Source organism: Physeter macrocephalus, chromosome 20, assembly GCF_002837175.3.
Source record: "Physeter macrocephalus isolate SW-GA chromosome 20, ASM283717v5, whole genome shotgun sequence".
NCBI classification, from domain to species: domain Eukaryota; kingdom Metazoa; phylum Chordata; class Mammalia; order Artiodactyla; family Physeteridae; genus Physeter; species Physeter macrocephalus.
This window is the reverse complement of record NC_041233.1, coordinates 37,152,601-37,171,617: the sequence shown is the minus strand read 5'-3', so window position 1 is coordinate 37,171,617 and position 19,017 is coordinate 37,152,601. Positions and strand designations below refer to the sequence as shown.

The 19,017-nt window shown below is 47.0% G+C and overlaps 1 protein-coding gene across 2 annotated transcripts in view; it reads right to left on the bottom strand.

Annotated features, from left to right (window-relative positions):
- The window catches only part of WDFY4 (WDFY family member 4), a 261,838-nt gene that overhangs the window by 134,953 nt on the left and 107,868 nt on the right, over positions 1–19,017 (bottom strand). Inside the window, exons 31-39 of one of the 2 annotated variants that reach the window (XM_024121406.2) lie at positions 13,758–13,922; positions 10,845–11,048; positions 10,004–10,118; positions 9,725–9,731; positions 8,584–8,734; positions 5,696–5,934; positions 3,701–3,819; positions 1,991–2,176; positions 1,134–1,270 (exon numbers count right to left, since the gene is read on the bottom strand). In XM_024121406.2, the coding sequence (XP_023977174.1) occupies positions 1,134–1,270; positions 1,991–2,176; positions 3,701–3,819; positions 5,696–5,934; positions 8,584–8,734; positions 9,725–9,731; positions 10,004–10,118; positions 10,845–11,048; positions 13,758–13,922 (1,323 nt within the window). Of the gene's footprint in view, positions 1–1,133; positions 1,271–1,990; positions 2,177–3,700; positions 3,820–5,695; positions 5,935–8,583; positions 8,742–9,724; positions 9,732–10,003; positions 10,119–10,844; positions 11,049–13,757; positions 13,923–19,017 lie in introns of both variants that reach the window. The other variant, XM_024121405.1, reaches the window with a different exon arrangement.

Sequence of the window (19,017 nt, the reverse complement as noted above, 5' to 3'; positions counted from 1 at the left end):
CCAAGGTCTCTTGGGCCTAAGGCCATGCCTATTGAATGACCACCTTCTGCCTCTGAAGGTAAGTCGGTGACCCCATCATTAGAATATATGACAGACTGTATTTTCCAAGGAGAGCCTCAGCAATATTTCCAGTACTATGGGCTCTTGAAGAACCTTGTCACTTCCCTACCAGGATGTAGAGTCTATTGCCCTCCCCATGAACCTGGGCAGAACTCTGTGCCTTTCTGGACCAAAATGGACTGCAGCGGAGGTGATGCTGCATGGTTTCCAAAGCTGGGTCATGGAAGGCAATGTGACCTCCACCTCTCTCTCTTTCACTCTCTCTCTCTCTCTCTCTCTCTCTCTCCATTTTTCTCTTTCTCCTTCTCCCTCCCTATGGAAATGTATCCCTTAAAACCCAGCCACCAGGTTGTATGGAAGCTCAAGACACATGCAGAAGCCAACATCCCCATGTGTAGATGTTCTGGCCAACATCACCAGCTAAGGACTCAGACTATAGCCAGCAGCAACCCCCAGATGTGTGAGTAAGTGAGCTTTCCAATGATCCCAGCCGAGGCCCCAGACATCAGGGAACAGAGACACCCCCAACCCCTGCTGTGCTCCAGATTCCTCGCCACGGCAACCACAATCACAAAAACATCATTGTCAGTGTTACCGAGTTTTAGGATGGTTTGATGTGCAGCTTTAGAGACATGGACAAGAAAACCCTAGCAGCTCAACCCCACATGGTCAAGAGGATCCACCACCATGTCTCCCAACAATGGCACCAACACTTCTGTCCCCCTTTGCTGCGCCCACACACCCAGCTCCTGCTGAGCTGTGGGTTAGGGCTCTCTTGAGTACACCTGACTCAAAAAGAGAATGGGAACAAGGATTGGTTTGGGTTTTAATGCCAAAAGGAACAGCTGCTCTTGGCACTCAGGTGGAGCTCATATTCACTTCCGGTTAAAGCTAACCTAAGACCTGACTCCCACAGATGTAGGCTCAACTGGAAAGCCACATGCATTACCTGTAAATGCTCAGAAGAACATGGAGTTAGATCACATCCAGTGACAAAAGAGAGAGAGGACATGATACATGGGGATTTGAAGCGAATGCCTGATGTTCTCTAAGGAAAAGGGGTCTGGGCTCACCTCTGCTTTGCACTCAGGGTTCTTGGTCTGCCGCCCGGGCATCAGCCTCATGGCTGAGGACAAGCTTCCACTCCACGAAGGGACTTTGCTGTGGTGTCCGACACTTGAGCGACCGGCCAGTGACTTCTTTTCAGATGCTGGCGACAGAGAGGCAAAGACCGTCAGAGGTGAAGTTAAGAGGGAAACAAACACACACTATTTCTACAGCTGGCTTGGCTTTCAAAGGGCAAGCCAGGGGCACAAGCCCAGTGTGCCTGCCTCCAGTAAGGAAAACAGCCCAGGCTACAGGTTTGAATTACTGTGAACTTCATAATGCTGAAAGACTTAAAACAATATATGAGCCATAACTTGAGAGTAATGACCTCTTTAAAAAGAAACTTAACCATTATTCCTACAGCTGCATTGGCTAATAGAGTAAAAATGTTGAGTCATTGGTAGAATACAAGGGAGGTTAATATCTTTGGGATGAAGAGTTTTACTTGGAACACGAAGAACCTGAGGCTCCAGGTCACTGCATGACTTGGCGCAAGGTTTCAAACCTGGTAGGTGAATATCAGGGCAGGACCTAGCACCCTAAGTTCCAGAGTCCAGGCTAGAGCTCTGACATGGTGGCCCTTCCCTCTGAGAGATTACTAGAATCTGCTGCTTGGTTGGCACCTCTGGCCTTCCTTTCACCAAGATGCAAAGCAGCATTCGTTCTTTGTGAGCAAAGATTCATGAGGCTTCAGTGATATAAATCCCACCCACCAGAGGGATGAGACACAATGTCTGGTGTAAAAGGCTTTGGGCCCTGAGTGAAACCCCCTGGTTCTATGAGACTCAGAAGTTCCATTCCCTGAAGCCAAGTGGACAGAGACCTAGGTAATGCTGCCAGGCCTTGAGCATCATCTCTTCCCAGAGTGGGGTGACCTCCTCAATCTTCACTTCACTCTCTCCAGGTTTCACAGAAAGATCAATCTTGAAGTTATCCTCCAGCTCCTGCCGTCTCTGTGCCACAAGCTGCTGCCAGAGAGTCTGAACAGTCTTTTGGATGTTGTGCTGGACTAATGGAGAGAGTACATCACACAATCAGGACAGCCTCAGTGCTTCTCCCAGAGACAGCCAGGAGATGGCATATCATGGTTGTTTTTATGTGCATCATTCTTGAACGTCACCCCAGCTTTGCAAGCTCCAGCCAGATAGCAGTCAGTACGTAGAGATGCAGGACTGATAACAATGCTACCAACATCCTTGTGAGCTCGCCTCTCCCCAACCTCTACCACCAAGTCCTGCCTGTTTCACATGTCCAGAGCTGGGAAACATGATTGATGGGCTCACTGAGCCTCTTTCTCCCACCCCCAATTCTGTTAGATACCAAACAGAGAGATACCTTGTGTAAGCTCTAGGTAACAAAATAGTTCCCCCCAAAACAGCTCCTTCCAACCTTGACTTTTATGTTGGCCCCTCAGGGGAATAGACACTGAACCCAAGACTGTGCCCAGGGGCCCAGGAACCAAGCCAGTCCTCTCTCCTGGCACTGAATCATGCTTCCAACTACCTACCCACCTCAGTGCCCTGGATGTGCAGAGAGACAGACGAATTTACCAAGCCAGTTCTACCTGCTATACCCCATAAACATAATCCCCTGAACTGTGCCTAACTTCCCTCTGATCTTGGGACACTGGGTCTGCCCTTTGGTACCAGCCTCTACAGTTTGTTTTTCTCACCCTAGGGGGATGGACATTGCTCAGTCCACTCTACTAGTTAAATCCCAAAACGCAAATGTTCATGTTGTAATTAACACTGCAAGACAGTAAACTCTAAACACACAAGATTTTTGAGCACTGGCTTTGGGCACCTATCTGACCAGAAAACAAGGATCCTTGTGCCTACCACCTGGTGTCACAAGATATCACAAGATAAGTGGCACAGCTGGCAAACTAAAGTGGTGGAAGAAGGTCTGCTGAGGCTTCCTGCATCGAGAGGGAGAAATCTCTCAGACACATGGATCTGGCTGCCTTTTTTTTTTTCCACAAACTGCCATCCTTTTAACTTGATTTGATATTATCGAATCTAAGAATAAACTCCATTAAGCCAGAAATCTCATAAAGTAATGAGCTTCTTTACTCCATTCCCATTTTCTAGAGAAGAAAGCTGAGAGATAGATAGGTAATGGCTTGAACTGAGTGATATGGCACACCAGTTTCCACACCTAGTGGTCCAAAGGAAAAGTCAAGAGACCAGCTGAGAAGTGAAATCAACTTATAGTGAGGTTCTCTGGTATTTTAGTACACCAAGTTCTTAGTCTCACCAAGTCTCACAGAGCTTTCTCCTCATCTATCCATCCATCCATCCATACACCCACCCATTCTATTTCTTGTATACAAAGATCATTCCAATTTTATTCTCTATCAGGTTACCTTGCTGTATTACTACATTGTTCTAGAATTTCCTAGGACGTCTTCTGTCTTTGAAGAATCTTAGTAATATTTGCTTCCTTATCTTAGGAAGAAAAAACTGAAGAATGCAACCCTAGCAGTTACCACTATCTTCTACTCCCCGCAAAATAAACAACAAATAAAATGTACCACTGCTCAAGCTTGGGAAGTCTTCTCTTTTTTCTCTCACTTCTTCATTTGGAGAAAGAAAGACTTGATGATAAGGAGTCATTCTATGCTTGGGTTCCAATCCAAATCCTTCTGGATAACTAGTAGACAAGAGATTGTTCACTATGAACTCCAGTTTCTTTGGGATCATTCCATTGTTCTTTATTACAAACAATTATCTTACAAACTCAGTACACATCAATATGAAGAAAACTTGTCTAAACAAGTTAAAGCAAACACCTATGACAACTTCCATGACAGGTATTATACAAAAGCATTCTAGAAAAAAAGGAAAACACCTTCTCTTTGTCCATATCTTATTAAACCCAATCTATGCTCCCAAACAGACCTCCTCAACCTCTCCTGGTTTATCCATCATGAGAACTGGTCATTTCTTTTTGCATTGAACTCTGCCTTTGCTTGGCACTAATCTCATCCCTCACGGAATGGGGCCGGGATCAGCTTCATGGGCCTGTGACCTGTGCAGCTGTGTACGGTCTGAACTCAGAAGGGTCCCATGCTTGGGCTCTGCTGTCACCATCTTGAAATTCTTAGTAATTTTTGAGTAAGAGCCCCACATTTATACTCTGCTGGAACCCTGCACATCATACAGCTGGTTCTAAGTGGGGCGAAGTGGTTTACATATTAGGTTCCCCATGGACCATGTGCTCCAGAACTCCTGGCCGTGTTCATGTCCAAGTACCCTCTTCTCTGGGCCCCTCACCCAACCAAGCAGAACAGACACTCAGTACAAGTTTGTGGATTGAACCAAAAATGACAAACAAGGAAATGAAAAAATAACCAACATATAAGGATGTCCATTCTTGAAATTTCTAGAATAAAGTCCCTTTGGACTTTGGAGGCCGCTTTGCTATACAGAGGGATTTGAGGAGGGCAGAACTTCAAGCACAAAAATCAGCTGGCATTCTGCTCCTCTAACCCATGCTTCCAGTATGGAGAGGGCCTAATTCTTGAAATACAGAAAAGAAAAAAGCACTTCCCCAATTTAATCCATACACTGAAAATGGATTATTTTATTTCAAACAAATAAAAAGGCAAATACCTCCTCTGGGCGAGGAGTGTTTTCCAGTGCTTCCCAGAGTGTTTTTAGACAAGTCAACTCGTGGTTTGTAACGTTCAATAGTCAACTCGACAGGATTTGGGGGATTTTTTTTCAAGTAATCAAATTTGTACTGGGATAAACACAATTGAGAAAAGGACAAGAGTAAAGTGTAATATCTCAGAGTCCTCTCTTCCTCAACATGGTTCTATTAATAAGAGATAATACTGTTAGGCAGTATAATGCCAAGGCACACATGATGTATGATATATACCTACTACCACACAGAGGGAGAGAGAAAGTGCACATATACAGAAAAATCTATAAAGTTTTCAAACTTTGAACTTCAGGAAAGGGATTTAAATAGCTTAATTTAATAATTTAATGTATTTGTATTAGTATTTCTTATACAGGATGCTTATGGATGTCATTTTAAATCACAAATTGTGTGTGTCTGTGTATGTGTGGTTTTTTGTTTTTGTTTTTTTTTTCACGCAAGCAAAATTATTCCTGGCTTGCATGATTTAATTTATTATATATTTTCCCATTCTAAGATTTCATTTATCAAAAGTGAATATTTCTGAAACCTGGCTGCATCATAAAATCAATGTATGTATTAAATGTTGGAGTTTTCTGCCTGCCTCTCCCCACCCAAATTAAATCAATGAAGTACCTTACGGCCTGAGAATTATGGAAATATGGTAAATTATTATTTCTTGATACTCCTAGCTGCTCAGTCACATGGACAGGTTTGAGGACTACTTACCGTATTATCAAATATTGCACATAATTTGGACAACAAGATAAACAAAAGGATTATATCATCTATAATTGATCGACTTCAATCAAGTGTCCTCTAAAGCTTTCTTTCCTGCATTGACCACTGGCAAGCAAGGAGACAAGTGGGCAGCTCTAACCTTCTTGCACTGAGCAGCAGAAGACAATGCATGAGACACATGAGGAAGCTGGCGTTAGAATTATAGGTGGCAAAGATAATGTCCCAGTGTTCCTGAAGAAAGCCCAGGATGTTGAGAAGGCTGAGGCATTCGGAGAGGGACTGCTGGGGCTTGGAGAGGCAATAAAGAATGACTTTATTTAAACTGCTGTATAGAGCACCGATGACAGCGTCTCTCTGAGAAGAGGCCTTCTCGATGACCTGTGTCATAAAATAAACACACACAGACACATACTTGTGAACACTTTGAAGTTTAGATACCAACCCAGTTAAATGTGAAAATGATACAATCTCAGATTCTTTTCTGTATTTCAAAAAGTGACATTTCTAAAATCAAAAAGGACTACCTTCCTCAACCTTGGAGCTTCTATTTAAGTGGATGATGAATAAAGGGAATTCAAACGTTTAAATTTACCAAAAATTGGTGTTAAAAAATTAAAAGTTTACCACAGTCATATTATGTAAAGTAGATATGAGGACCAGAGATTTCTGAAATACTGGTAACATGGTTGACATTCAGTATATAAGAACATGCTATTAATAGGGTCTAGTTTTAAAAAATGTTATTAATACTAGTTATCAGTTATAGATTGTTACAATATTCCAGTTATCATGCTAAGCATTTTTGCATTTGTTTGCATATGTTTACATATACTGCCTCATTTAAACATCATAACGACATCATGAAGTAGACACTAAGATTATCCCACCTTAGGGATAAGAAGGCTGAGAGTCTGAGAGGTAGGAGAGGTAGGTGGTCAGCAAGAGTCAAACCCACACCAGACACTTGAGCCATGCTCTTAACCACTATATCTTCTAAAGGAGATGTGCATCCAATGGATTTTAGTTCATGAGAGATTTAGAGGGGGAAGGCAGAAGGTCCTGATTTGTGGCCTTAACACTGAAGCCATCCATCTGTTTGGCTTCATTGAAAAGAATCCATAGAACAAAAATTATGTGCAAAATGTTTCAGTCTATCAGAAAGTTCATTTGTTAGTTACAGATTGCTTTCTTCAAATCTCATAGGTAATGCAAGTGTTTATACTAATTTTTATTTAAATCTGCTGGAATTTGGGGGTCATGTTTTATCATCATCCTCTCCTACTCTACAGATGGGTCACATCTTTTAAACTGAGGTTAAGAAGTGTGCGAGTCACAGGCAGCGAGCAGGAGAGAAGAATGGTAGATGTGGGCAGTGAGAGTCCCTGGGCCTGGCACCCTGCTGAAGACACATCAGCCCCAGGAGGCACCAGCTCTTTGATATTAGCTCTGAGTATTTGCTTAGACCATTGGGGAGCTGCTATAGATTGAATGTTAGTGTCACACCCAAATTCATATGTTGAAACCCTAGTCCCCCAGTGTGATATATTTGGAGATGGGGTCTCTTGGAGGTAATTAGGTGATGGGGATGGAGCCCTCATGATGGGATTAGTGCCCTTATAGGAAGAGATAAGTGAGAGTTTGCTTCCTCACTCTCTCCATCATGTTGAAGGTACAATGAAAAAATGACCCTCTCTAAAACCAGAAAGAGAGCCTCACCGGTCAACAGATCTGCTGGCAACTTGATCTTGGACTTTCTAGCCTCTAGAACCCCGAGAAGTAAATGTTTGCTGTTAAGTTACCCAGTCTATGGTACCCTGTAATAGCAGCCCAAACTCGCTAAGACAGGAGCTCACTGGCTACTCTCATTTTCAACACGACCTCCCAAGAATCTGATTTTAATCCCCTCAGAGCTGACAAGGGATATTTCTCCCTTCTAGGAGTTATTCTTCAAGAAACCTCTGAATACATTCTTTTCAGGTTGCCTAGAACTGTGCATCAGCCAGACTGACTATCACTCTAGGAAGTGTGCCAAGGCCCAGTCCTGGGGTCTGTAGGGGACTCCACAGACAGAAGGGTGCTGGGGGCACTGATGTCATTGTCTCTACAAGGCATGAAGAAGAAGAAGAGGGGCTCTCCTGGATTCTGCCGCAGAGAATGCACCGAGAGCTGCAGGCAGGAGCTGCTGGAGGCAGATTTCCGCTTGGTAAGAGAAAGTGCTTCCCAACAATCACAGGTGTCCTGCTGACTGGAACCCCCTTGTACCATACAGTGCTCCTCACACAAGGATGGTTCAAGGAAACAGTGAATGGTCACTTGTCAGGAAAGGTTTCCAGAATGAAATGAGAAGCAAGGACCAAAAAAAGGGTTCAACTCTAGAATTTTGAGATTGTTTGAGTCTTTGCATATGCGTGTGTACACATATACAATGAAGAATGTGTACACATGTGCACACACATACTTACATCTAGGTGTATCTACAGGTATGCACTGGCATGCCTAGGTATGTATGTAGATGGAGAAAGAGAGAGAGAGAGAGAGGGAAAGCACATGCAAGAAAAACAGGACCAGGTAAAAACAGACTCTTTCTTCGAATTCAGGAAGGCCCAAATATGACAAATGGAGGTGGATTTTATAGAAGAAAATAAAATAGAACTTTTGGAGATAAAGACCTTTTTCGCCCTTTGTTGATGAGGAATAACAATAATTAAGATTAAATCAACATTCACAGTGAAAACCCAAAGGCGGGTGTGCAGAGTCTAGGAGGTGCCTGTGCAGGGGGCTGCGGCCCCTAATCACCGAGATGGATCTCAGGTGGCCCAAGGTGAGAACACTGCAGGGTGCTCAACATCTACTAGGTATTAACCTGGGTGGTAACAGTCCTCCTCCTTCCTCCCACCCATCTCAGATTCTATTTCCAGGAAGGACAGCAGGTCAATATGAACCAAGTGGACAGCAGTCAGCAGTGTCATACAGATACCTGGTGGGTCAGCAGAAGCCTTACCACCACGGCCAACCTGAGGTTCTTACCAACATTATGTGCTCCGTGATGAAGAGAAGGATGTGCCTGGGGTCTGCTGTGAACATTCCACTGTACAGCTTCTCCACCAGCTTCTGGATGAAGTGGGAGATGCTGGCAAGTGAAGGAGCAGCAGCAGCTTCTGCATTTGGCTGAGGCTCTCTGCTGCCTGGGGGTTGGGGGAGGGTGACAGACCAAGGCTGAGAATTCATTGGTCCAAACTGCCTTCTCTCCACAACAATCTCCAAGCCCCTCTTGGTAACCAACCACATCTTACTCACCTCTGTACAGCCCATTGTAACCCTGCGTGTACTCTGTTGCTCCAAAAATGGGGTCTTATATACAATAGGTGCCCAATGAACACACATTTATTCAAAGTAAATCAATCTTGAATAATCAGTGATATAAACCAAATGGGGAGGAGGCAAGTACAGAGCAGCATGTCTTCCAGTGGCCATTTGGAAGAAGACTGGGTGAGAATTTAAGGCATAGGGTAATGGGAAGGCTGTCATGGTGACCTAAGGCCCTGCTGTTATTTGGGCAGAGGATGAAGCTGTAAGGTCGGGTCATCTATCTGTGCTCACCAACACAGCAGGCATTGTGCTCAGACATGGATGCAACGATCTCAGTTAATCTTTAAAGCAACCCTCTAAGTTAGCCACGATTATCCTCCTCACTCACAGGGTCAGGAACCTGCCCGGAGTAACACCACCATCCAGTGACTGAGCCATGCTCAGAACTGGGCTACCAAGCTCACGCTTTTCATCACTCCACTACCCTACCACACTTCAGATACCCCAGAAAACCAAAAGTCATGGCTTCTGCATTGTGGGGCAAGAGGAGTCCAGAAGATGAGCTGTATCACTAAGGAGTCCATGACTCAAGAACCATAGAAAGAACTTTTGTTTAATCTTGTCGGGAAGGTACAGCTGCCTCGGAACCAAATGTTCTGAATGAAGTTTCAGTTTGAACTTCTTAGGGGCAATGGTAGTGTCTTCACCCAGGTTCATTCATTTAAGAAACATCTGCTGTGCCCAGGCATAGGTGAGCAGAAGAATGTTAAATTCAGGTTGACATCTTGACTCCCCTCATAGGAGGAAGAGAATTCTACTGAAGCTAGAGGTGAACTGATTTTGGCTCAGAGAACAGGACTTTCCATCTCTGACTGACCCAACAATGGCAGGGGTGATGTGGAAAGTAGTAAGTATGCCATCCCTGGGGTCTCCGAGCAAGGTCACTGAGCTCTTGTTGTGAACAACAAGAACAGGTGGAGGGCATCTTCCTGTGGTTCCTAAAGCACCCTACAGTCCTGCAGCCTAGACTTCCTCTAGAGTCCTGGGGTCAGTGGCTGGCAGGATTGTGGCTGTCCTGCTCAGCTGTCAGCAGCTTTGTGTCATGAACAGGAGGAGAAAGTCATCCACCCCCACTCACCTCTAAGCATTGGTGCCTGACCTCCATTCATCACGTGAAATATTTCCATGGTGGAAAGCAAGACCTCAGATTGAAAGTCTCGCTTCTTTTGGCTGGTGGCATTGTCTGGAGAAGCCTGGAAGTAAACCCTGGACTAAGACAGCAGCCACATGGCCACGATGTCCACTCAGTGCCCACCAAGTCCCTCTGCCTGGCCCATATGCTAATACTGCCACTGCTGGGAGTTTGGGCTGCCAACGGCTCACAACTGCCCCTTCTCTGGGGCACTGTCCTCTGCTGACCAAACTGCCTCAACCGGGAAGCAATGCCTACTTCCTTGGGCAAGGAGGCAAGGTGTGGGGGGCCCACAGCCAATGACCACCTGTCAGGTGCCTTAAGGTGGGGCCAACTCTGGGATGCAGGCAGTATACTACTGCTCTGATCCAGGCTACTGCTGAGACCATGTCCTGGCTAGGTTCTCCCCTGTTCTCCTCTGCATCCCTTCTCTGCTTTCCTGAGAGCACCGCCCCCAAAAAATTACTTCCACAAAATCCCTGTCTCAGGCTCTGCTTCTAGAAACCTGGCTAAGACCTGCCCTCCTTCATCTATTCACTTGCTGCTTGGTGAGCTCCCTGCTCTGCCGGGGCCTGTGGTTTCCAGAGGACGCCCTCCCACCAATCACTGCGGTGCCAGGAGAGGTTCCTGACCACCAGCCGACTGGCATGGACAGGCCTGGATGGGCTCTCTCAAGAGATCAGCCCTCAGGTCTCCCTGGGCACACCCCACCCTCATGGTGCCCATGCCCTCCCGGTGCCCATGCCCTCCCACAGCACAGAGCCCAATGACACCCTTTCCAACCCACCTCCAGGAGCACGTCCAGCGGCAGCCACTGCTTGGGGTTGGGAGCCCCAAGCAAGAGCTCCCTCAAGAGTAGCTGCATGAATTCCCTCAGCTGCTTCCGGGTGGGATGTGACTCAGCAGGAGCCTGCAGACCCTCCTTGGTGCTGTTGCCTTCAGGCTCAGCCTCAGGACTGCTGGTGTCCTGGGTAGACTCAGTCATGGCCCCCTCAAAGACAAGAGAACCCCAGCATGAGCGGCCTACCCTGCCTCAAAGCACTCTCACATCCACCTCTGAGGTGTGCATGGTAGGATTCTCATCAAACCCATTAACATGTAAGGAAATTGAGGCTCCAAGGAGGTAGGCAGCTCGCCCAGAGTCCCAGGGCTCAAAGATGGCCTGCTGTGGTCTACAAACTCCAGATGGGTGGGAGTGGTGGACAGAAGCTGGGCACAGAGCAAGAGAGACCTGCAGTGCTCAGCGAGGAAGCCCAAGATGTATCCCATGCAAGGCACTTCCCTCCTCGGTGCCACAGCTCCCCATCAGTCAAATAGTAATGATGGAAAGGAACACACAAAGATGTGTGAGGATGCAGTGAGAAACAGTGCACGTAGCAATGACTGGCCCCGGTATATGGTCAAGATAGCTGGTTCCCACCTTCCTGTGGGGCCCTCACTTTACTGCCTGCCAGGCTCTGCTGATGTTGACAGATAGGACCCTCAGGTGGAAAGAGAAGTAGGACTTCAGCCAGTCCTGGCGTCCAAGTCCCTGAAGTGTCTTGGCCTTCACTTTCTCAGTTTTACATTTGTAAAAATATTGGGAGATAAATGAGATGGGGGTCATTAGCCCAGATACATCTTGGAAGACATGGAGATGCTGGGAGGCCAAATGACATGCCCAAGGACACGCGGCCAGGGATGCCTGACTCCCGGCCCATGAACTTTTCATGCAAGTTTATCTGTTGGTTTCTCCCTTGGCTCATTCATAAAATTAATGCAGCAATTCTTAATTAAGCCATAAAATGAATTTAACAGCACCTAGGGAGGTGATGACTGCATTAATTAGTGCCATGTGGCCTTGACTGGAAAGATGCCATATAAAATCATAGCAAATCGAAAACCTTTTGGCCACCAGCCTTCTGCATGCAGAAAGTCTGTCATATGTTCTGTGCAACAAAGGCCTTTTGGAGCTGACTTGGAGCTGAAACAAGGCAAGGAGCTATGGGGATAAGAGCTCTGGAACTGGGGCCTGTCTCATCCACAGTAGGCTGGGAGGTGACTTTGGGCCAGGCCCTCCCTCAGGCAGGAACTGCTGAGTGTGGGGAGGCAGAGCCCTGGGTCAGAGTGTGCTCTGTGGCTGCTGGTGGGCAGCCAGCTGGAACCCTGACTCAGCAGATGGCGAGCCTGGCCTGTGGGCAAGGGGCTGAGGTGGGGATCTGGGCTGAGAAGGTCAGGCCGTTGACTTCAGGGCCCAGCCCGCTCCAGGTGGGGGAAATGGTGAGGGGCAGTCTGTAGGGTTGCCTGCCTGGCTTCTGGGTGGGGGTCCCATTCCCCACCCCCTTCAGTGCTGCTCACAGTGCCTTCCTTTGCTCTTTATTGCATCTTTTTTTACTTACTTTTCTAGTAGGTTGCTTTAGTTGATATTAACCCATCAAACTATTTTATCTTTTTGCAAATCTTCTAGTCTTTACATTTTGTCTTTTTATTAAAAGTAAATACTCAAATTTTATTAGGTCATTTAATGTTATTTTAAACTGACCGATGGAAAGGACATGGGCTTTGGGGTGAGAGACTGAGGTGTAAATCTTGGTTCTGTCACTTAATAATCACATAAGCTGTGGCATGTTTCATCTCCTCAACCCTTTTGTGAGATGGGTCTCATCGTCCCACTAAACTGGGAGGAAACCAGTCTATGCCGCTTCACCTCCCTGAATCTCCCCTGCCCCTGTAACACCTCCTGCGTCAGGGCATGTTAGGGGATGTGAAGCACCAGGCTCAGGACTGTTGTAGGTGCTCAGGAGATGGAGGCTGGCACCATGAATACACTTCTAGAAAAGAATAGCTAAAAGAGCAGGTTCATTCACTTGGTCATTTAGCAAATAATTACAGAGCAAATTTTACCTGACCTCACTGTGCCTGGCATGGCTTCCAGACCCTCTACTTACCAACATGCCTAGCGTGTTCCTTTGGCTACAGTTATTGATTTGTAGATAGGCGTCGCTAATTCACTCTCCCTGGCTGGGTCTCACCTCCTATTCTATCAAGGCGGGTGATGAGCAGATTTCTGCTCTTCCTCCTCCTGCACCTGCCTTCACACCTGGCCTCGCCTGCTCCTCTCAGGTCCCAGATGCTCTTAGCCCACTGAGTCCCCTGATCAGCTGGGACTGGGCTCTTGCTCTCAAACTCACTCACATCTCTTCCTGTAGCGCCCTCTCTACCCCCACACTCACACTTCGGCCTCAAGACCCAGTTGGTCCCTCTGCGCTCCCAGCTGGGCCTTGGCAAACCCTCTGATTGAAAGATGCCGTGGCCTGCAAACAGGACAAATGTGCTGCAAAGAAGATGGGACACTGTGACAGTTCCACCCCTCCCCTGGCTGGGGCACTGGCCACAGGTTTCCTGGGGTGGAATGTGTTGTTTCATATGATCAATGTGTGGGTATTCCATATAAAACTGGACTTGATCTACCATCAAATTTCTCATTACTGAGATTCCTGACGACTCAAAAACTTATTGACTCTCAGAGCCAAAAATGACCTGAAGCATCATCTCATAAAGAGAAGGAAAATTACCCGAGCTGTTTACTTAAGGTTTCAGCTAAGTTGCCTTAAATGTATTTTAATTTGGGGAGGGGTGGGGAGGAATTTTGTCCTTTGCCCTTGAAGGGTGATGACGCTCACCCCTGCTCTCACCGGGGTAGGGCAGAGGCATGTCCTACCTGATGGGTTCCCAGGGGGAAGGTGACTGCAGCCAAGGTCTGGAGGAACTCTGGGGCCCGCCAGGCCGGATCCTGGGGGTAGGTGCTGTGCACGAGGCCAAGGAACTGCAGCACACTGGCTGGGAATGTCTGTTCCCAGGCGCTGTCTCCGGAACCTGTCGAGGGCTGATCGGGGACACACTTCATGAGACGCGGTGCGTGGGAGCATGACTTGGGGCTGCATAGGAACCAGAAGATTTGAAATCTAGGGAGATGACCTCCTTTCTGAGACTCTCAACAAGACACCGTACTGCAAGACACCTAAAACTGTGGATTAGAACAGGATACTGGGCACCAATTGAGGAAGGGTTTAATACGCGCAGGCCTGCTCTAAGGGCTTCACACGAATCCCTCTTCTCACCTCACAACAACCCGCTGAGGCACGCTTTATATTTACCCCTCTTTTACAGATGGGAAGACAAAGACACAGAGACATTAAGCAGTATGTTAATGTTCAACCAGCAGATAAGGGGCAGAGCCAGGAGTTGAACCCAGGCAACCTGGCCATAACGTCTGACTGCCTTCCCCATACTGCCTCTATGTGGCGTGACATGGCCTCTGTGCTCAAGGAACTTGCCAATTAGGGTTGACGCCAGCCTTCCCCAGCTCAATGCTAATGCTCCCAGTTACAGACCCTGGACAAACCCTGTCCAAGGCTGCCAGGGCTTGAGGAGCCCCTTCCCCACCAGCCAGGGCTCTGGAATAGATCACGTTGCACTGAAGTGATACCCAGTACCCTGAGGGGACCCAGGCACCTGTTTGCCTCAAACCATAACCTGGTGTTGGCCACATGGCTGAGCCTCCATCGTGGCTGCACACTAGCGCCTTGCTGGAGCCCAGCTCCCTTAACCAGCTGTGCCCAGTCACTCTTTCTGGACACTAACTCTAGCCTCAGTGTGTCCAGCTGCTGCCTGAGGTCCTTCTCTGTCCTGGATGGACAGCCTGGAACTTGAAAATTGAGCAACCTTAATATCAGGGTCATTCCCTACATAGCCACGCTAACAACTAGACTGAATGACCCTCAGCCTACTCCTGTGGATGTTATAGGTGGACGTCGGGTCTTCCTCTTGCCAGTTCCTCACCCCCAGCCCCTCCCACCGCGGCTTCCTCACTTCCCAACCAGCCTGCCTCGAGTCCTGGCCCTGTGTGCATGAGTTCGCATGTCCTGTTTACCAAATGTCTGGAACTAAGCCTCATTCTAGAAAACTCAAACCTAATTGAAGAAAGAAAGGCAATATGTATGGGACAACTAGAGAGAGGTGTAAAATCTCATTCCCGAGATCCTGTGAGGGTTTGGTATGAGCTGAGCAGGCAGGCAGGCAGAGGAAACCTGCTTCTGAAGTCACCTGCACCTGGCTCCTCCACCAGGTTCATACGGCACGATATTAGATTTAGAGGAAGCACCGGAAGTCAGAGTTCAGAGAGCTTTTTCTGGAGCTAGTTGGCCTGGTTTGAATGCTGCCTCTGCTGCTTACTAACAGTGTGGTTTTGCACCACTTTCTTAATCCCCCTACACCTCCAGTCCCAACTCTGCAAAACAAGGATCATAATATGACCTATTTCATAAGACTGTCATGAGGATTAAGTGAGACATTTTAGTGCTTCAGGCTTATTTTCACAGTGATTAGCACAGGGTAAATACAGAGGAAGCTGGGAGATAAGGTCAGATATAGAGGACTTGGACTTTTGGAAGAATTTGGATTTGATGTACTAAGAAACAGGCATCCCCTGAAGGTCCTTAGGCAAGGTAGTGCCCTGGAATGAAATGCTAATGCTGGACACACGTGCCTCCACCGTGCCCTCGTTCTGTGACCCTGCCTGAGTGAGTTAACCTCCACAGCTTCAATGTCTATATTTGCACAAGGGAGAGAATGCTGTCTGCTCCCAAGGATAGGTGCACATAGCAGAATGGTTAACATCTACAAGACGACAATGTTAAATATTGACAAGGACCAGGAGCAACTAGAACCTTCCCAGAATAAGAGCTGGTGAGTGTAAATTGGCACTTCACTTTGGAGAACTATTTGGCAATATCTACTAAAACAAATCATGTGTAAAGATTATAATCCACAGCTTCACCCTGCGTATATTTCCTACAGAAAGAAATATGTATGTCCACCAGAAGATATGTATATAGCAGCTTTATTCATAATATTTCCAAATGGAAACAACCCAGAATGAATATATAAATAGTGATCCATTATCACAATAAAATACTACTGAACAATAAAAAAGAATGAACCAAGATGGTGGAGGAGTAAGACATGGAGATCACCTTCCTTGCCACAAATACATCAAAAATACATATATATGTGAAACAACTCCTACAGAACACCTACTGAATGCTGGCAGAAGACCTCAGACTTCCCAAAAGGCAAGAAACTCCCCACGTACCTGGGTAGGACAAAAGAAAAAAGAAAGAAAGAAAAAACAGAGACAAAAGAATAGGCGCAGGAAGGGACCTGCACCTCTGGGAGGGAGGTGTGAAGGAGGGAAAGCTTCCACACACTAGGAAGCCCCTTCACTGGTGGAAACGGGGAGTGGGTGGGGCGGAAGCTTCGGAGCCACAGAGAGCGCAGCAACAGGGGTGCAGAAGGCAAAGCAGAGATATTCCCGCATGGAGGATTGGTGCTGACCAGCACTCACCAGGCTGAGAAGCTTGTCTGCTCACCTGCTGGGGCGGGTGGGAGATGGGAGCTGAGGCTTCGGCTTCGGAGGTCGGATCCCAGGGAGAGGACTGGGGTTGGCCAGTCCCCCCTGAAGGGGGCTAGTGTGCCACAGCTAGCCGGGAGGGAGTCTGGGAAAAAGTCTGGAACTGCCTAAGAATCAAGAGACCATTGTTTCGGGGTGCGTGAGGAGAGGGGATTCAGAGCACCGCCTAAACGAGCTCCAGAGACGAGGGCAAGCCACGGCTAACAGCGCGGACCCCAGAGACGGGCATGAGACGCTAAGGCTGCTGCTGCAGCCACCAAGAAGGCTGTGCGCAAGCCCAGGTCACGCTCCACACCTCTCCTCCCGGGAGCCTGTGCAGCCCGCCACTGCCGGGGTCCCGTGATCCAGGGACAACTTCCCCAGGAGAACACACAGTGTGCCTCGGGCTGTTGCAACGTCACTCCGACCTGTGCTGCTGCAGGCTCACCCCGCATTGCGTACCTCTCTGTCCCCCCAGCCTGAGTGAGCCGGAGCCCACTAATCAGCCACTCCTTTAACCTCCTCCTGTCTGGGCAAAGAACAGACGCCCTCAGGCAACCTACATGCAGAGGTGGGCCAAATCCAAAGCTGAACCCCAGGAGCTGTGTGAACAAAGAAGAGAAAGGGGAATCTCTCCCTGCAGCCTCAGGAGCAGCAGATTAAATCTCCACAATCAACTTGATGTACCCTGCATCTGTGGAATACCTGAATAGACAATGAATCACCCAAAAATAAGGAGGTGGACTTTGGGAGCAACTGTAGACTTGGGGTTTGCTGTATGTGACAGACTAGTTACTGATTTTTATGTTTACCTTAGTATAGTTTTTTTTTTTTTTTTTTTGCGGTAAGCGGGCCTCTCACTGCTGTGGCCTCTCCCGTTGTGGAGTACAGGCTCCGGACGCGCAGGCTCAGCGGCCATGGCTCACGGGCCCAGCTGCTCCGCGGCATGTGGGATCCTCCCGGACCGGGGCACGAACCCACGTCCTCTGCATCAGCAGGCGGACCCTCAACCACTGCACCACCAGGGAAGCCCTTAGTATAGTTTTTATTGCTTGTTATCCTTGGTGGATTTGTTTATTGGTTTGGTTGCTCTGCTTGTTTTTTTATTACTTTCTAAATTTTTTTATTTTAATAATAATTTATTTATTTTTTATTTTAAAAACTTTATTTGATTTATTTATTTTTCTTTCTTCCTTTTTTTTTTTCTCCTTTCTCTTCTGAGCCATGTGGCTGACAGGGTCTTGGTGCTCCAGCCGGGTGTCAGGCCTGAGCCTCTGAGGTGGGAGAGCCGAGTTCAGGACACAGGACCACAGGAGACCTCCCGGCCCCACGTAATATCAATTGGCGAGTGCTCTCCCAGAGATCTCCATCTCAAAGCTAAGACCCAGCTGCCCACAACAACCAGCAAGCTCCAGTGCTGGACACCTCATGTCAAACAACTAGCAAGACAAGAACACAACCCCACCCATTAGCAGAAAGCCTGCCTGAAATCATAATAAGTTCACAGACACCCCAAAACACACCACTGGACACAGTCCTGCCCACGAGAAAGACAAGATCCAGCCTCATCCACCAGAACACAGGCACCAGTCCCTGCCACCAGGAAGCCTACACAACCCACTGAACCAACATAACCCACTAGGGGCAGACACCAAAAACAACGGGAACTACAAATCTGCAGCCTGTGAAAAGGAGACACCAAACACAGTAAGTTAAGCAAAATGAGAAGACAGAGAAATATGCAGCAGATGAAGGAGCAAAGTAAAAACCCACCAGACCAAACAAATGAAGAGGAAATAGGCAGTCTACCTGAAAAAGAATTCAGAGTAATGACGGTAAAGATGATCCAAAATCTTGGAAATAGAATGGAGAAAATACAAGAAACATTTAATAAGCACCTAGAAGAACTAAAAGCAATGATGAACAACACAATAAATAAAATTAAAAATTCTCTAGAAGGAGTCAATAGCAGAATAACTGAGGAAGAAGAACGGATAAGTGACCTGGAAGAAAAAATAGTGGAAATAACTACCACAGAGCAGAATAAAGAAAAAAGAGTGAAAAGAATTGAGGACAGTCTCAGAGACATCTGGGACATTAAATGCAACAACATTCGAATTATAGGGGTCCGAGAAGAAAAGAAAAAGAAAGGGACTGAGAAAATATTTGAAGAGATTAGAGTTGAAAACTTCCCTAATATGGGAAAGGAAACAGTCAATCAAGTCCAGGAAGCACAGAGAGTCCCATACAGGATAAATCCAAGTAGAAACACACCAAGACACATATTAATCTAACTATCAAAAATTAAATACAAAGAAAAAAACATTAAAAGCAAAAAGGGAAAAGCCACAAATAACATACAAGGGAATCCCCCTGAAGTTAACAGCTGATCTTTCAGCAGAAACTCTGCAAGCCAGAAGGGAGTGGCAGGGCATATTTAAAGTGATGAAAGGGAAAAACCTACAACCAAGATTACTCTACCCAGCAAGTATCTCATTAAGATTCGATGGAGAAATTAAAAACTTTACAG